Source organism: Clinocottus analis, unplaced genomic scaffold, assembly GCF_023055335.1.
Source record: "Clinocottus analis isolate CAN_PGR_092001 unplaced genomic scaffold, fCliAna1.0.p SCAF_14, whole genome shotgun sequence".
In the NCBI taxonomy this organism is placed as follows: Eukaryota; Metazoa; Chordata; class Actinopteri; order Perciformes; family Cottidae; genus Clinocottus; species Clinocottus analis.
In genome coordinates, this window is record NW_027175865.1 from 13,322,386 (window position 1) to 13,341,847 (window position 19,462).

A 19,462-nucleotide genomic window follows, 5' to 3' on the forward strand; every position below is an offset into this window, starting at 1 on the left:
TCTTGAAGTATAATACTGATGTTGTATTGATGCATCTAGGTAAAGTACCCATAGTTCTGATCATATTTTGTGTGTTTTGTGCAAATGTATTGCTGCCCTATCATTATACTAAAATCTACTCATAGTCGGCTAATATGATATCTTGTTGTATAGGACCTCTCCAAATTTAAAGACAAGGCAGCTTACTTTTCCATCAAGGTTTTCTACCCATGGCCCTGAGAGCTCAACGCACTATAAGTTAATGCAACAGCGCTCTCTCTTTGTATCAATGTTTAAACAAGAAGATATTCAAACACTCAGTTATAGTTAATTCAATCAAAGTAATTTTTGATCGTAGATTGATATTATTTAGTAAATATATTATAAGCCACAATGGAGCCGCGTTCGACACATGGACCCTGAACAACAAGATTGATTTTGTTAGTCAGCACATTGGGCGTTTGTTAGTCAGCACATTGGGCGTATTCGGCTCTCACTGGTTTAGTTTAACAACGTGCGATTGGATTGTAGTTTCACAGAGGCGGAGTCAGCCTTCAGGTCGGTTTTAGAGATGCCTCTCTGGTGTTTGATGTCCTCACTACGTGGTCCATGTACGTTTCGTTCGTTTGTTTCATGGTTCATTCTAAAATACGGAAAAACCATGGTTTCTTCGTTTTCTGATTTAAACCAAAAGCTTTTGGATTTAGGTTTATTCATTTAAATTATGAATTTATTTTCTTTTAATGTTACCCTGCTATGTGTTTGCATCATATAAGACTGTAAATAAGAATAAGAAGACTGTCGATAATAATATCTATCAGAGGCTTTATTTTAGCATGAAAATGATCGGCTCTCTTTTCTTGATTTTGGTTTCAGACGCCAAAAACGGCAAACAGAAGTGGTTTTCCGTTTTCCTGTTTTTGGATTGAAACGGAAAACGAAGAAACCATGGGTTTTCTGTAGTTGCATAATTTTGAATGAACCATAAAATAAACCAAAAAAACCTACACGGACCCCTACGCCCTCTTGTCTAGCTAACGAGGTAGTTTCACTTAAAGGAATTGTTATTTAGCTTTATCGGGTACGGCATCCATCTTGAATAATACTGTAGCATCCATCTTGTTTAACACTTACCTTGCATACCTAAAATACTTCTAAGTTATAAAAAATAACTGTCTTTCTACTATGTTACAAATACACATTGTCATGAGGTTTAATTGATTATTTATTATTATATCCTTCTTAAGTATTGTAATTTACACATTGACATTTTTTTTTTACAAGTGTAAGCTATAATAAACTATTACAATTCTACACTCTCTTTGATCCAAAACAGGCTTTGGATCAAAGTTTAAGTCACATAGATTTATTTATAACACAGTTTACAACTAAAACAAGTTGCACCTGGTATCATTAGACAGCAGCTCCCGTCCCTCTTTGTCTAACGCAGGGATGTCAAACATACGGCCTGAGGGCCGGATTTGGCCTGCCAGGTGGTCCATCCCGGCCCACATGATAACTGTTAAAAATACGGAACAAGTACTGAAGTAAACTGAAGTATTAACACAAGTGTTTTTTTCCCATAATTGAAACTAAATTGTGTGCATATAAAAGTCAAAACAAGTGTTTTGGTGGAAAAGCAGTATATACCTCCACTGTAGAAAAGACTTCATTGAACAAATAAGCTCATTGAACAAATAAGCATGTATACACAAGAGACACATGCCACTTCACATGGGTGGGTCAGACGTGAAAAGGGTGAAAATCTTTTTCAGCTAGGACCTCACCTGGTCTCACAACACACTTCAGAACATTACATAAAACTGTTTCAACCCGCAGGCCATCAGGTAGGTGAACAACCCACACACACACACACACACACACACACACACACACACTTCGTCGGCAGAGTTGTCACTATCGCACCGGACACACATCTCCATTGCTTCTTCCGTTGAGTAAAAACGGCATTTGCCCGACTGTTTTGCCATTTTTGTATAATTCAGCCTCAAGGCTGAATTATACAAAAATGGCCAAAAATGGCCTTTAAGGAGCGGAGCGGAGCGTCTTTTCAATGGGTCAAATCTGGCTCAGTGGGCGCAGTCGAGCGCTGGTTTTCGTTGGCTACTGGTAGGCTGTGATGAGGACATGTTGCTCATATTGGCTCAATGTGGGTGTCAATCGAAAGGTTAGAGTTCAACGGACAGTCTGGTATCAAGTTTTCTTCAGTGCAGGCATGAAAACCGCTTTTACAGGAAACATATGAAAATATTTTGTCATATCTGCCGGCTGATTTCAAATGATGCAACACCAGTTTGTGGATATTTATGGATGTAATCATGTGTTTTGGACAACATATTTTACTGGATTGGATCGTCTGGACCTTTTTACGACGTAACACTACAGTTTTTTTTGTAACGTGATCGATCCATGGGTTACTATGGGGCGTCATCGGTGAGTCGCCTAGATATTTATATTGCCTGTTTGTTTGTTGTTGTTTGACATTCATGGTAACTGTCGCTGCTGTGGTTTTCTGATCTTGAAATGGTTGACATAATTATAATCCAGAGAACCGTAGCTTTCTAAAGAACTATCGCACTCTCGTATCGAACTATAAATACATATGGCTAAAATGTACACTGTACAGTTTATGTACAGTACAGTACGGCCTGCGGGGGCCCGCGGGCGGGCCGTAGAACGTCAGGACGTTAAAGTGATTCTGGCTGTTGTGGGAGAAGAACAAGAGCGTTACCTTTCAAAAGAGGCCAAAACCATGCCTTTACTCCAAATGGTTCTACTACAGCATTCAATTTACTTTTGGTATACCTGGATAGGCGTTTTTTTTTTAATTCTTAAGAATCTTAAGGGATTTTTTTAGACACTGCTTAAGACTGGCTAAAGACTGGTTAAAGACTCTGGTCTTTACCGCCTGTTCCGCCTCTCGTCCGCCTCTCACACAAGCAGCGATGCTTATCCGGATACGCATATTTGATTGACCGAGTAGCATCACGTGATGTGATTTACATGCATGTGATTGGTCGGTGTGTTTCCTGGTACGCTAAACGAGTGCCGTAAAGGCTGGAAAAGCTGCACCGGTTAAATTATCAGTGCTATGTCAACTTTTAATCACTCTCAATTATTTATCGGACACAACGGCGCATGCGTTCGGATCCGGACCACAGTCCGCCTGTTAGTGACCCGTGGTGGAGACTGAAGTACTCGAGCCCAGACTCCAGATCAAAACGATCTAAAACGATTCAAAACAATCCCTCTAACACATATTTGATCAAACATATCTTTCAACTTGTCACACATATTGTGGAGGGACAATGATTATGAGTAAACCTCTTCAAAATAAACCACTTAAGTAACACATTAACAAAGTAATGGAAACGATCCCTTTAAACCTTTTAAGCATAACAATTATTTTACAGTTTGAAAGCAGATTGGCATGACATTTTCTGTTTTGGACTGAATGGCTGAGTTTGCACTTGGCTAATATATGGCCAGCAACAGATAACAGTAAAGATCATAATCTTCTTATAGGAAGGCCTAGTGCTCCATATGGATCATACAGACAATTAGGGTTGTTCGAGATAAACTGCAACTCGCCTGAAAAGTAAATGAGAGCTGGCAGCATCATGAAAAAATCCAGTCGAACAGGTTTCAGCTGCCTTCAGAGAAAAAACAAGGAAACACCGTTATTATGAGACTGTTGCTTCCTGACACAGGACTGGATCTCTGGATCTCTGCAATGTTTTGATTGCAGACTGGTTGACTAAACAATAGTGTAAAAACAGAAAAGCAGGGTGTGCATTAGCTTATCTGTAACTTCTCAGCTTTAGTAGGGTGACCATGAGGCTGGTACTTCCTAACCCAGGACTGGATGATAGGATCCCTTCTTATGAGGATCTGGACAGGATGGAGAAGGAGGAGGCAGGGGACAGGCCCAAGTGGGACAACAAAGCCCAGTACATGTTAACCTGTCTGGGCTTCTGCATTGGGATCGGCATTGTGTGGCGCTTCCCTTACTTGTGTCAAAGTCATGGAGGAGGTAAGACAAAAATTGTCAATGAGTGTTTGAGTGACATTTAAGATTAAGAATCATTAATGGCTAAACTTTACCATGACACATGAGTTTTAGACAGAAGCGTATATTTGGTTAGGTTGAAAATTAACTAATTTATTCATACTGATTATATTTGCGTGTGTGTTGTGTTTTTCCTTCAAAAGTGTGTGTTTAGCTTATCATAGTGATTCACACACAGGAAGTGGGTCAGGTTTTCAAAGGCATGCGTACTGTAAAAGTAGATTATGTTGTTTTTCTGTGAATTGTTAACGAAAGGGTTGAAGCCCATATGTCAAAACCCCTGTTCATAGTCCATGTCAACAGTCACATTAATGTGACAATATGATGATAGACCAAAACCAACAAAAATGTAACACTTTATTCGGCAGTGTTTTGAAATTGTATTTTTTGGTAGCACTTTAATATAATTAATATAATTACTAACAACGCATGAATAAACACTTAATTCATCATTTACTAAGCATTGTTCCAACATGAACACTCATTAGTAATTCATTATATATATATACACACACACACACACACACACACACACATACACACACACACACACACACACACACACACACACACACACACACATGTATGTTATGTATATATGTTGGGTTTTTTTTGTCGAGTCATGTGAGTCTATCGACACATCAGTAGTTAGACCAAGGTGCTAATATGGATAAACATACTAGAATTATAACAAAGAAAAAAGGAAACCCATTAAAGAGACAGTGCAACATATTAGACCAACTGCACCTGTAACAACAACCAACACTCATGTTGTACCCGTGAACATGAGAAGACCTTCCTGTGTCATGACAGTTGCCAGATTCTGAGATATTTATGTATCTATGAGAGAAAAATAAATGTGCCATTTTTACATTGATAAGATGTCTTGAATGTCATTTCCACAGACATCATGCATATAATTCTTACATTTCCAACCTCCCAACCACTAATAACATACTTTTCCAGGAGCATTTTTGATTCCCTACCTGATTCTGCTGGTGCTAGAAGGAATGCCTCTCCTGCTGTTGGAGTTTGCCATCGGCCAGCGTCTCAGGAAAGGCAGCATTGGAGTGTGGAGAGCCATCAACCCTTATCTGACTGGAGTCGGCAAGTAAAATAGACTCTGGAACACATTGGCCAAAGCAGAGGCAAAATAATAACATCAGATGATGCTTTTATTGATCAGGTATAGCATCCATGCTGATTTCCCTCTTGGTTGGACTTTACTACAACACCTTAATAGCCTGGATTCTCTGGTATCTCTTCAATTCCTTTCGATACCCACTGCCTTGGACCCAGTGTCCTCTCAATGACAATGGGACAGGTATGTTAACACAGTTGCCCATTAAGCACTCAATCTTTACAAGTATGCAGATGTAGACTTGTACACCTACAGATGACTGTTTCTTGTCCCTTCAGGGTTTATTCCAGAGTGTCAAAGGAGCTCCACTGTGGATTACTATTTTTACAGAGTGACGTTGAATAGTTCGACCTCGATAGCCGACTCTGGAGGAATCCACTGGCCCATAGTACTCTGTCTGCTAGCAGCCTGGACAGTCCTTGCAATCTGCTGCATACGGGGTATTGGCACTTCAGGAAAGGTTTGTTGAACTTTCAATGAATTGACAGTTAGCTAAGCCCTGCCAATTTATAGTGATAACAGATTTAGGCTAGTCATTGTCAAAACAATGGGTCCTATTTCAGATGGTGGCTGACGAGATGGGCTCTCAATATAAAGACACCAGTTTATTGGTCAAGACAGTTGGTTCATTGGTCTCACTTGCTAATGTAGGCAGTAATCTTGTTATCTGGACATGTGAATGTTTAAAGCTAGTTGAAGTTAGTTAGATAAGATAAATATACTGTTGAATCTATTCTTCAAACTGATCTTGTGTTTTCGAGAGGGTCATCAAAATAAAACTCTTGAGATACAGACTATTGCTCATTGTACAGCTCTGTTTTCATATGCAGAAAAATCCAATGCTTGACAGACAGACCTCTTAATCTAGTTATTGTTGGTGAGCTATGTTTGGACAATTGATATTTGAAGGAGTTTATCAAATAGTCAATTATGATTTAGAGATTTTCTTTTTTAAAACAATGTCCATTATCCATGTTTTCTTTTAATGACCTCAGGTGGTGTACGTCACAGCCATCCTTCCATATACAGTGCTGGCCATCTTCCTGATCCGTGGACTCACTCTCAAAGGCTCGCTAAGTGGATTAAAGTTCCTTTTCACACCAGATGTATGTTTCAAATATTGACAGAAAAGTGATATCTCATTGCTCAAACCAACATCACAATGTATATCTTGCTCCTGCAGGTGAATGAGTTGATTAAACCAACAACTTGGCTGGATGCAGGTGCCCAGGTCTTCTATGCCTTTAGTTTGGGGTGGGGCGGCCTCATCTCCTTCTCAAGCTACAACCCTGTTCAGTAAGAGACATTGAACGGTCCTATGCTTCTCAATTTGCAGTTTGAGTCTTAAAGACTTACAATTATTTAAAAGAGGTAATATCTATTATCAAACCCAAAGTCAATGTGTGTCTTTGATTTTTTGCTTATTTCTTTTTCCAAGCAACAACTGCATACAAGATACTGTGATCTTGTCAGTCATAACTGGCCTCACCTCAATCTATGCTGCCACAGTCACCTACTCCATCATTGGCTTTAGGGCGACAGAGCAATATGACAACTGTATCAATGAGTAAGTATTCCCATGATGTGCATTTCAACTTGTTTGGATTTAAAAAAATAAGTGGGTCTTTTATTTTTTTAGTTACAATACATTTCCAAACCCCAAAATGCTGTTTGTGTAGGAATTACGAGTACTGTGAACTAAACCCAGCAGCACGACCACGAGAGAGTTGTATGGATAATTTTACAGAGCGGCAGCAATTAGCTAGCCAGTGAAACATACATTCAAGGGCTTTACCTGAACTTTGACATGCATTTTTGCATATTGTAAGATATGCTGGTGTTGCCCCCACCTTTCACATGCAGTCACACAATAGGAAGGGGCCACTACATGGTGAGTATTGACAGGAGGAATGATTACAGCAACCAGTTAGCTAACTCTTTCAATGTATGGGTGGGGATGCAAGTTTTGTAGTAACATAGACTTGAACAAGTTAAATTAATTCCTTCATATACATTCCAGTAAAGTAATGTTAAATTATTAATCCGTGACATATTTTCTCCCTAGTAACATCTTGAAATTACTGAATACGTTTGAGCTTCCTGAAGATGGCATCACGTCAAGCAACTACGAGGCAGCTCTTAATCATCTCAACAGCTCCTATCCTGATACTGTTCTTGGATTGGACATCAAAACATGTGACATGCAGACACTTCTCAGTGAGGTGACTATATTGATGAATATCTATCAGAATACCAAATTATTAAACTTGTTTCTCTTATTTGCTTTGTTACTAACTTGTGTGCGTTCAGGGAGTGGAAGGAACAGGTCTGGCCTTCATAGTGTTCACAGAAGCAATCACCAAGATGCCTGGTTCTCCCGTCTGGTCTGTTCTCTTCTTCGTCATGCTTTTCTGCTTGGGCATCTCATCCCAGTTTGGCAACATTGAGGGAGTGGTGGTCCCACTGAAAGATCTGAATGTATTCCCTAAAAAATGGCCCCATGAGTTACTCACTGGTAATTTGGTTTTAAAAATGAACTTAATCAGTTTGACAATTTGTCACGCAATAATAAACAACTGTGGTGTTTGTCTCTGGTTTATGTTTTAAAACAATGTTCATTGTTTTTGTGCATGTGTGTTTCAGGAATAACATGCGCTGTCGGCTTCATCATCTGTCTCCTGTTTACACAGCATTCAGGGCTTTATTGGGTTACTCTCTTTGACAAATTTGCTGGATCAGTTCCACTTCTGACTATTGGATTGTTTGAGATGATAGCAGTTGTGTACATCTACGGTATTGACAGGTTAGTTGTTATTCAGAACCATGTATGTTTTTGTTGTCATTCTTCTTGATATTTGCTGCAAATACAGCATGAGCAGCATGTGTGACCAACCTATTTAAGTCAAATGTAACATGGATCACTTCATGCACATTTCAAAACTTGTCAGAGCTAATCAAAACCCTCTTGTGTTGCAGGTTCAATGACGATGTGAAGTTCATGGTGGGACATAAGCCCTCCATCTTTTGGCAGGTTACATTGAGGTTCATTAGTCCTCTCATCGTTCTGGTTATTTTAGTTTTCTACCTGGTGACACAAGTCCAAGAAGAGCTCACCTACTTAGTCTGGGATCCAAACTCTGTAAGCACACAAGCGCTGTGATACAGCATATAATAAACAACTTGTTAGTCTATAACCATACTTCAGCAGTTGTTGGACAACCATTGTATACAAAATGCACTTCTTATACTGTTTTCTGCTTTTCAGGAGGAATTCCCGTCTCTAGCATCAGTACCGTACCCCTCATGGATCAACGTGATCATTTTTCTCCTGGTGGGTGTCCCCAGCCTAGCAGTGCCTGTGTATGCATTATGTAGGCTGTTTGTTAATTGCTGCAAGAAAACTATGGTGTCAAAAGAGTCCTAAACGGTTTAATAAGTGTACGTTTCAGAATTCAACAAAATGTTATTGTGCAATTGCCTTTAGGATATGGCACTACGGTGTTTGATGTCCTCACTACGCCCTCTTGTGTAGCTAACGAGGTAGTTTCCCTTAAAGGAATTGTTATTCAGCTCTATGGGGTAAGGCATCCATCCGTAATAATACTGTAGCATCCATCTTGTTTAACATTTACCATGCATACCTTAAATACTTCTAAGTTATAAAAAAAAAAAACTGTCTTTCTACTATGTTACTAATGCACATTGTCATAAGGCTTAATTGATTATATCCTTCTTAAGTATTGTAATTTACACAGACATTTTTTATTTACAAGTGTAAGCTATAATAAACTATTACAATTCTACACTCTCAAACAAAATATCAGGCTTCTCTTGTGGCCGATTTCCTTCTTCGATGATAATTTAATCTTTCTAAACCTGATGCTGTAAAGACTACAGTCTGTCTCTTAACTGACTGAATGTAAGACGCCATGGGGACTCACTCACAGGACCTCAGTAATCGAAACACCCACAGAACAAAGACTTTGGATCAAAGTTCAATTCACGTAGATTAATTTGTAAAACACAGTTTACAAATAAAACGAGTTGCACCCGGTATCGTTAGACAAGAGCTCCCGTCCCTCACTGTCTAACGCAACAACTCCCGAACAACTGACACATTATGATATCGTAACAAACAGTTTTAGGTACAACCCCGCCTCCAACCCCCCAAATTACAGATTCCTCGTCACCCACTCTCCTCATGCATACTAGTCCAAGCCAGTGACTTTAAGGAATGTGGCTGCTTTTGTTGTACTTTACGCATAAAACAATCTAAACACAATACTTAATACTACACATTATTATAAAACATTTTCCCTCCACACGTATGATCTGACTAAAGTCTGAAGCATGTTTCAACAACATGTCTTCATCAGAATCTACTGTCTTCATCCCCAGAGGCTGGTAGAGTTTTTGTCCTGAGATCTCCTCTCAGGACAAAAATGTGTGTATTTGCTAGTGACCTGTGCCATTGTTGTTGGATGAAAAATTGATTTGTGAATACACAAAATTCCATTATCCACACCGCTTAACTTATTTAGGGTCACGGACACTTTATTGAAGTGGAAAGACCCTCCCACCCCCTCCAATCGATCCCAGACTCCAGATCAAAACAATTCAAAACAATCCCTCTAACACATATTAGATCAAACACATCTTTCAACTTGTCACACATATTGTGGAGGGCTGTTAGGATGGCAACATAGCTGCTTGATTTTGGAAGCAGTTAGCTTGACACAGAGGTTACATGGAGGCCAACCAGGTGTTTATTTGCCTAACACTTATGGCAAACATGGCAACATGTCATTGTGTACCGAGGGCAGCATGTGGTCCCAGCAGCGACAGAGCTCCATTAAATGAGGCAACTTTATACAGCCTGCCACTGATGGGGACCTACACCCCACTTTATAGTACAGGTAACTCTGCCCCAAGCTGACAACACATTTACAGATACCACCAGAAATACATTTAAATACATTATTATCCCCTATGGCCAATAATCTGCATGATCTCTATTGGTGCCACACGCCATCATAGAGATCATACAAAGGCCGACCAGGGAAATTAACTCCACAAACACCCCTCTAGTAATATCATATGGTATCTCCCGGAACATACATCAGTGCTCAGGTACCCGAAGGACTCTTTTAGATGGTACACCCTGGAGAGGAGACACAACATAGGTAAGTGACTTGAACACAGTACAACTTATTTGACTGCAGCAAGAAACAGTTTATATTGTCAGTCATTTGAGAGAAGAGCCAAACTAATCATGCATTTGTCTTCACAGGTTTGCCTTCGACCAATTCTACTTGAGGTCACGACTTAAGGCCTCCTGGTTAAATCTTTCAAGTGTGTACCAATTCTCGTAATGACTGTAAAGAAGCACATTTTACATTGCAGCCTTATGGTTGAATCAAAACTTCTGTAGTCAGTCACGTGATACCATTGAGCCCCAAACAATATTTTTTCCCTTAGACTTGCATTGGGAAAAATAAATATACTGTTTGCCACATGAATAGAATCTGAAAATTTAAATATATGCATGTGAGATTTTGAAGACTAATAAAATAAAAATTGAAAAAAAGGAAAGAAAAAAAAGAACTTGCAGTGGGAAAGATACTTTTTTTTGAGGAAAATCAAGTTACAAACACTTTGAAACCCTAATTTTAAATGATTAGGTCCTAAAAGTTGCAGGATGCACTAGTCAAATCCAGAGTTATTGTTCTACTCAGTTCATGTGAATGAGAACACGGCTAGAGCAGGGCCGTGGAGATGGGGTAAAAGAAAATGATTGTAAGGATGTTAATTTTTATCTGAGTTATCTGCAGTTCATCTTCTTGCTTTATGCACCACTGATCAACTTTCCTCTGGATAAACAGGGCCCAGTTTCCAATGCTGTATCCAATTCTCTTTCTACATACCTGGTCTTAACACTGACAATGATTATGAATAAACCTCTTCAAAATAAAACACATGAATAACAAATTAACAAAGCAATGAAAACAAACCCTTTAAACCTTTTAGACATATTAGGTGAATGATTAAGCGTAAGCATTATTTTACAGTTTAAAAGCAGATTGGCATGACATTTTCTGTTTTGGACTGAATGGCTGAGTTTGCACTTGGCTAATATATGGCCAGCAACAGATAAAAGTAAAGATCATAAACTTCTTATAGGAAGGCCTAGTGCTCCATATGGATCATACAGACAATTAGGGTTGTTCGAGATAAACTGCAACTCGCCTGGAAAGTAAACGAGAGCTGGCAGCATCATCAAGGGACGTTGACGAAAAACTATAATCAAGTCGTACAGGTTTCAGCTGCCTTTAAAGAAAAAACAAGAAAATACAGTTATTATAAGACCGTTGCTTCCTGACACAGGCCTGGATTTCTGGATCTCTGCAGTGTTTTTATAATGTATTATTAAACTGGTTGACTAAACAATAGTGTAAAAACAGAAAAGCAGGGTGTGCATTAGCTTATCTGTGAATTGCACCAGATAAAGTGAAAGATCATAAACGTGTTTCAGAATTGCAGCGTGACACTGAGAGCTCACTTTGGCTTTCAAGAACGACAGTGTAACTTCTCAGCTTCAGTAGGGTGACCATGAGGCTGGTACTTCCTAACCCAGGACTGGATGATAGGATCCCTTCTCATGAGGATCTGGACAGGATGGAGAAGGAGGAGGCAGGGGACAGGCCCAAGTGGGACAACAAAGCCCAGTACATGCTAACCTGTGTGGGCTTCTGCATTGGGCTCGGTAACGTGTGGCGCTTCCCTTACTTGTGTCAAAGTCATGGAGGAGGTAAGACAAAAATTGTCAATGAGTGTTTGAATAATGAATGTGGTTGAGACACCCAGGAGAGAATTTTAATTTATGGGAATTTATGGCATGTTATGGCTTATTTGAATATAATCTCAGTAAGACTACCTAAAAGGCTGAAGGTTAATTAAATATATCACTTATTCATAGCTACAAAGTCATGAAATCCCCATTCAGTGACATTTATGATTCTCAAGATTAAGAATCATAAGAAACTTTACCATGACACATGAGTTACAGACAGAAGCGTATATTTGGTTAGGTTGAAACTGAACAAATGTATTCATACAGCTTATATTTGTGTGTATGTGTGTGTTGTATTTTTTTCTTTCAAAAGTGTGTGTTTAGTGTGTCATTGTCCCAACCCCAACTTCCACCCTAAACCCTCAAGCCCTCCATTCTTCTATTGGGAACTGTGTGTTTAACCTCACGTTGCAATGCATTGTGGGTAATTCCCTTAGGCAAAGTCTGCATCTAATGCTGAGTTACGAAAAGAGTTCATAAAGGGCTCAAAATTTCTGCCACAGAGCCCTCAGGCACTTGACAATTTGACAATGGGACACCCCTAAACCCTCAAGGACTTCGCGGGAGCGAGCCTCAAGGTCCTTGAGTCCATAAGGGTAGAGATTGGGCCAGAGTGATTGAGCCACAGGAAGTGGGTCAGGTTTTCAAAGGCTTGCGTACTGTAAAAGTAGATTATGTTGTTTTTCTGTGAATTGTTAACGAAAGGGTTCAAGCCCATACGTTGAAACCCCTGTTCATAGTCCATGTCATCAGTCACATTAATGTGACAATATGATGATATGACAATATGGTACAAATATATATATATATATATATATATATATATATATATATATATATATATATATATATATATACGTATTATAACAATAATCACTAAATTGTATAAACAACATGTGTCATAAACTTTGCCACGAAAAGTCATTAGAATTTGTCCTCTGGGAACCATGAACATGAGCATAAACTTATTCGGCAATCGTCCCTGTAATTGTTGAGATATTTTGCAATGGTGTAGTGACTCATCAACCCGGTCTCAATCCCAACGCGTCAAATACTGACAATTGGTCATTGCTCATCAATGTCTGAGATTGATGCAATAAACTTCAATGTAAACCCACCCGCATCATAATTATTCAGTCAGAGCAACTGCAGTAGAATAAAGAGCGAGATAGTCCACACAGCGTCGTTGGTGCACCTGTAACAACAACCAACACTCATGTTGTACCCGTGAACATGAGAAGACCTTCCTGTGTCATGACAGTTGCCAGATTCTGAGATATTTATGTATCTATGAGAGAAAAATAAATGTGCCATTTTTACATTGATAAGATGTCTTGAATGTCATTTCCACAGACATCATGCATATAATTCTTACATTTCCAACCTCCTAACCACTAATAACATACTTTTTCAGGAGCATTTTTGATTCCCTACCTGATTCTGCTGGTGCTAGAAGGAATGCCTCTCCTGCTGTTGGAGTTTGCCATCGGCCAGCGTCTCAGGAAAGGCAGCGTTGGAGTGTGGAGAGCCATCAACCCTTATCTGACTGGAGTCGGCAAGTAAAATAGACTCTGGAACAAATTGGCCAAAGCAGAGGCAAAATAATAACATCAGATGATGCTTTTATTGATCAGGTATAGCATCCATGCTGATTTCCCTCTTGGTTGGACTTTACTACAACACCTTAATAGCCTGGATTCTCTGGTATCTCTTCAATTCCTTTCAAGACCCACTGCCTTGGACCCAGTGTCCTCTCAATGACAATGGGACAGGTATGTTAACACAGTTGCTTATTAAGCACTCAATCTTTACAAGTATGCAGATGTAGACTTGTACACTTACAGATGACTGTTTCTTGCCCCTTCAGGGTTTATTCCAGAGTGTCAAAGGAGCTCCACTGTGGATTACTATTTTTACAGAGTGACTTTGAATAGTTCGACTTCGATAGTCGACTCTGGAGGAATCCACTGGCCCATAGTACTCTGTCTGCTAGCAGCCTGGACAGTCATTGCAATCTGCTGCATACGGGGTATTGGCACTTCAGGAAAGGTTTGTTGAACCTTCAGTAAATTGACAGTTAGCTAAGCCCTGCCAACTGTAATTATGGTTGCTACACTTTTCTGCTTTCACAAAGTACATACAGTTTTTAGTGGTAACAGAGTTAGGCTAGTAATTGTCAAAACAATGGGTCCTATTTCAGATGGTGGCTGACGAGATGGGCTTTCAATACAAAGACACCAGTTTATTGGTCAATACTATTGTATTTCGTAAAGCAGTGCAAAACTCAGACACCAGCACACAATTGTGATTGTCAAGTTAAGCATTTGACTAAGCCGTTACAACAAGACACCCTGTAACTGTCTGTTGCAAATTCCAGTTACACATTTTATCAAGCATACCTTTAAACTCACCATTGATTTTTGGCCCACTATTTGGGGCACAATGGATGTGCTCGTTGTGAATCGGGATTTTGTTTTTTATGTAACTTGTAATTGCACAAATGAACGAAATGCACCATTGGAAGTTACACTCAGTTACTAATGTAGGCAGTAAGCTTGTTATCTGAACATGTGAATACTTAAAGCTAGTTGAAGTTAGTTAGAGCAGATAAATATACTGTTGAATCCATTCTTCAAACTGATCTTGTATTTTCAAGAAGGTAAAAAAAAAAAAAAACTCACCTTCTAAACTCTTGAGATACAGACTATTGCTCATTGTACAGCTCCGTTTTCATATGCAGAAAAATCCAATGCTTGACAGGCAGACCTCTTAATCTAGTTATGGTTGGTGAGCTATGTTTGGCCAATTGATATTTGAAGGAGGAGTTTAGCAAATAGTCAATTATGATTTATTTGATTTTTTGTTTTTTAAACGATGTCCATTATCCATGTTTTCTTTTAATGACCTCAGGTGGTGTACGTTACAGCCATCCTTCCATATATAGTGCTGGCCATCTTCCTGATCCGTGGACTCACTCTTAAAGGCTCACTAAGTGGATTAAAGTTCCTTTTCACACCAGATGTATGTTTCAAATATTGACAGAAAAGTGATATCTCATTGCTCAAACCAACATCACAATGTATATCTTGCTCCTGCAGGTGAATGAGTTAATTAAACCAACAACTTGGCTGGATGCAGGTGCCCAGGTCTTCTATGCCTTTAGTTTGGGGTGGGGCGGCCTCATCTCCTTCTCAAGCTACAACCCTGTTCAGTAAGAGACATTGAACGGTCCTATGCTTCTTAATTTGCAGTTCAAGTCTTAAAGACTTACTATTATTGAAAAGAGGTAATATCTATTCTAAAACCCAAAGTCAACGTGTGTCTTTGTTTTTTTGCTTATTTCTTTTTCCAAGCAACAACTGCGTACAAGATACTGTGATCTTGACAGTTATAAATGGCCTCACCTCAATCTATGCTGCCACAGTCACCTACTCCATCATTGGCTTTAGGGCGACAGAGCAATATGACAGCTGTATCAGCAAGTGAGTATTCACAGGTTGTTGATTTCAACAAGTTTGGGACTTGTAAAATTAAGGCGGCCTTTTTATTTTTCAGTTACAATAAATTGTCAATCTATGAATCAAACTCTTCACTCACATGCCCATAAGAGTTTTGACTCGGTTTGTTGCTTTGTCTGTTTGTCAGATGAAATGCAACAGGTCTGATTTTTCATTACACTTGATGGAGGAGTGTAGAATTTACCAAGCAAGAACTAGCTGATATTGATTTTCTTTCCTCACCGATAGCCGACCCTTGTTAACTGATAATGCTCAGTTCAGATCAGTGCTTGCTGATCTGACAGGTTGAATCCATCATTATCAGGTTGAAACAGGTTGAATCCATCATTATCGCCAGCTGCGCCAAATAGGCAATCCGCAGATCATTCACCCAAGAGAGTTAGCAGCCACAACGTTGCGTGCATTGTTCTGGATACACGCAGCCATTTTCCCAATAAGTCTCCCCAGCTAGCATCAATCAGTTTAGCTATGAGGTTGTTAGCTGTGTGTCTACCAGGCATACTCTGTCAAGCTTTCTGCAGTCCAAGCTTTCCGCATTCCCATCCATACATTGAAAGAGTTAGCTAATTGGTTGCTGTAATCATTCCTCCTGTCAATAATCACTATGAAGTGGCCCCTTCCTATGGTGTGATTGCAATATGAAAGGTGGGGGCAACACCTGCATATCTTACAATATGCAGAAATGCATGTCAAAGTTCAGGTAAAGCCCTTGAATGTATGTTTCACTGGCTAGCTAATTGCTGCTGCTCTGATACAGTGGTTACCACCAAGCCCCCAGAAAGAGTGCCAGATTTTATGCACATTTTACCCAGTGGGCAAATAGTGGAATTACAATTTCCAGGTCTAACATTTTTTCCCACAGACTCAGGAAAGTGACATGTGTAACTCAGCAGATACATGTTTTGGTTGACCTTGTAACTTCCTGTAACAAGCACATTAATAGCCCTAAATAACTCCACATGCTAAGATCCATCCTGTCATCGATCTTTGCTGTGGCAACGGTGACCAGATTTGTCAGAGTCATTAACCCTGGCAAAAGAGTTATGCTGACACTAACTACTCAAGGTCAAGGCCTAACCTATCCCATCTGCCTCAACCAGCTACCCAGGATGGGTCTTACCAAGGAAAACAGTGGGATTTATAATGACGCATGACTGAGCCCCAGAACGAGGAGTTTGGAATAAACATAGACTTAAACAAGTTAAATTAATTCCTTTATGTGAATTCCAGTAAAGTAATGTAAAGTTACTTATCTATGACATATTTTCTCCCTAGTAACATCCTGAAATTATTAAATACGTTTGAGCTTTCTGAAGATGGCATCACTACAAGCAACTATGAGGCAGCTCTTGATCATCTCAACAGCTCCTATCCTGATACTGTTCTTGGATTGGACATCAAAACATGTGACATGCAGACACTTCTCAGTGAGGTGACTGTATTTATGAATATTTATTGGATTCCCAAAGTAATTTTAAAAAAAATCTTGTAATTGCTTTGTTACTAACTTGTGTGTGTTCAGGGAGTGGAAGGAACAGGTCTGGCCTTCATAGTGTTCACAGAGGCAATCACCAAGATGCCTGGTTCTCCCGTCTGGTCTGTTCTCTTCTTCGTCATGCTTCTCTGCTTGGGCATCTCAACCCTTTTTGGCAACATTGAGGGAGTGGTGGTCCCACTGAAAGATCTGAATGTATTCCCCAAGAAATGGCCCCATGAGTTACTCACTGGTAATTTGGTTATAATAATCAACTCAATTATGTCTTTCCTTTTCCAATTAATAAACATCTGTGGTGTTTGTCTCTTGCTTATGTTTTAACACAATTTTCCTTGTTTTTGTGTATGTGTGTTTCAGGAATAACATGTGCTGTCGGCTTCATCATCTGTCTCCTGTTTACACAGCATTCAGGGCTTTACTGGGTAACTCTCTTTGACAAATTTGCTGGATCAGTTCCACTTCTGACCGTTGGATTGTTTGAGATGATAGCAGTTGTGTACATCTACGGTATTGACAGGTTAGTTGTTATTCAGAACCATGTATGTTTTTGTTGTCAATCTTCTTGATATTTATTGCAAATACAGCATGAGCAGCATGTGTGACCAACCTATTTAAGTCCAATGTAACATGGATCACTTCATGCACATTTCAAAACTTGTCAGAGCTAATCAAAACCCTCTTGTGTTGCAGGTTCAATGACGATGTGAAGTTCATGGTGGGACATAAGCCCTCCATCTTTTGGCAGGTTACATTGAGGTTCATTAGTCCTCTCATCGTTCTGGTTATTTTAGTTTTCTACCTGGTGACACAAGTCCAAGAAGAGCTCACCTACTTAGTCTGGGATCCAAACTCTGTAAGCACACAAGCGCTGTGATACATCATATAATAAACAACTTGTTAGTCTACAAACATACTCCAGCAGTTGTTGGACAGCCATTGTATACAAAATGCACTTCTTATACTGTTTTCTGCTTTTCAGGAGGAATTCCCGTCTCTGGCATCAGTACCGTACCCCTCATGGATCAACGTGATCATTTTTCTCCTGGCGGGTGTCCCCAGCCTAGCAGTGCCTGTGTATGCATTATGTAGGCTGTTTGTTAATTGCTGCAAGAACACCATCGTGTCAAAAGAGTCCTAAACTGTTCAATAAGTGTACGTTTCAGAATACAACAAAATGCATGAGGCTTATAATAATAATAATACTGATGTTGTATTGATGCACTTAGGTAAAATATGTATAATTCTGATCATATTTTGTGTTGTGTGCAATTGTATTGCTGCCGTATTATTCTACTTAAACAGACTCATAGCCTGATAATATGATATCTTGTTGTATTGGACCTCTCCAAATTTAAAGATAAGGCAGCTTACTTTTCCATCAAGGTTTTATACTCTTGAACCTGAAAGCTCAACACACTAACGCTCTTTCGATTAATATTTAAACAAACAGAAAATGTAGAGCAACACATTTTCCAAGAGAGGGAGACCCCACCCAGCAGTGTTTAAAATATTGCAACTGTTCAGATATTAACTGACTACTATTACTATAATAATGAATCCCTGATTGAAACACTCAGTTATAGTTAATTCAATCAAAGTCATTTTTATTGTAGATAAGACGGAGTGCACTACAGATGTTAGTGCACCGTATTGCAGTGTACTTCGTAAAGTGTTCGGTAATAGACACAGTCAGAGACATTTTTTTATTTACAAGTGTAAGCTATAATAAACTATTACAATTCTACACTCTCAAACACATATCAGGCGTATTTGTAAAACACAGTTTACAAATAAAACGAGTTGCACCCGGTATCATTAGACAACAGCTCCCGTCCCTCTCTGTCTAACGCAACAACTCCCGAACAACTGACACATTATGATATCGTAACAAACAGTTTTAGGTACAACCCCGCCTCCAACCCCCCAAATTATAGATTCCTCGTCACCCACTCTCCTCATGCATACTAGTCCAAGCCAGTGACTTTAAGGAATGTGGCTGCTTTTGTTGTACTTTACGCATAAAACAATCTAAACACAATACTTAATACTACACATTATTATAAAACATTTTCCCTCCACACGTATGATCTGACTAAAGTCTGAAGCATGTTTCAACAACATCCCAGCTGACATTGGGAAAAAGCAGGGTACACCTTGGACAGACTACCATCCACCCCTCAGGTTCACAGACAATTTTAGAGTCTCTAATTATCTTAAGTTAAATGTTGTAGCGTAGGACTTTGAACTCTGGGAGAAACCTGGAGAGAACCCACACAAAAATAAAAACACAATAAATTAAGAAGATTGCTCCCCAATGAAGACACGCCTCCATTGTTGTAGTTTATTGCCTGACCTTTTTTCCTTTAGGACACTCAGCCTGTACATTCTG

At 39.3% G+C, this 19,462-nt stretch overlaps 2 protein-coding genes across 2 annotated transcripts; both read left to right on the plus strand.

The window, feature by feature from the left end:
• The first annotated feature begins 3,834 nt into the window (after positions 1-3,834).
• On the plus strand, positions 3,835-8,913 carry LOC137784499 (sodium-dependent neutral amino acid transporter B(0)AT1-like). The gene is made up of 12 exons (XM_068575219.1): positions 3,835-4,033; positions 5,036-5,176; positions 5,256-5,393; positions 5,489-5,670; positions 6,206-6,316; positions 6,394-6,506; positions 6,649-6,777; positions 7,276-7,432; positions 7,521-7,725; positions 7,854-8,013; positions 8,187-8,349; positions 8,476-8,913. Exons 1-12 carry the CDS (start codon positions 3,835-3,837, stop codon positions 8,632-8,634), a joined length of 1,857 nt encoding a protein of 618 aa, XP_068431320.1. The 3' UTR covers positions 8,635-8,913.
• Positions 8,914-11,819: 2,906 nt separating this feature from the next.
• On the plus strand, positions 11,820-18,211 carry LOC137785030 (sodium-dependent neutral amino acid transporter B(0)AT1-like). Its single transcript, XM_068576048.1, has 12 exons — positions 11,820-12,018; positions 13,475-13,615; positions 13,695-13,832; positions 13,928-14,109; positions 14,971-15,081; positions 15,159-15,271; positions 15,414-15,542; positions 16,854-17,010; positions 17,101-17,305; positions 17,431-17,590; positions 17,764-17,926; positions 18,053-18,211. Exons 1-12 carry the CDS (start codon positions 11,820-11,822, stop codon positions 18,209-18,211), a joined length of 1,857 nt encoding a protein of 618 aa, XP_068432149.1.
• Positions 18,212-19,462: the final 1,251 nt, after the last annotated feature.

Excerpts from the sequence above, each read along its gene's own strand:
- LOC137784499 (XM_068575219.1), top strand. The coding sequence starts at position 3,835 with ATGAGGCTGGTACTTCCTAACCCAGGACTGGATGATAGGATCCCTTCT. Across the intron at positions 4,034-5,035 it reads GTGTCAAAGTCATGGAGGAG|GAGCATTTTTGATTCCCTAC; the intron begins GTAAGACAAAAA and ends ATACTTTTCCAG. Across the intron at positions 8,350-8,475 it reads TAGTCTGGGATCCAAACTCT|GAGGAATTCCCGTCTCTAGC; the intron begins GTAAGCACACAA and ends TCTGCTTTTCAG.
- LOC137785030 (XM_068576048.1), top strand. The coding sequence starts at position 11,820 with ATGAGGCTGGTACTTCCTAACCCAGGACTGGATGATAGGATCCCTTCT. Across the intron at positions 13,833-13,927 it reads TCTCAATGACAATGGGACAG|GGTTTATTCCAGAGTGTCAA; the intron begins GTATGTTAACAC and ends TTGCCCCTTCAG. Across the intron at positions 17,927-18,052 it reads TAGTCTGGGATCCAAACTCT|GAGGAATTCCCGTCTCTGGC; the intron begins GTAAGCACACAA and ends TCTGCTTTTCAG.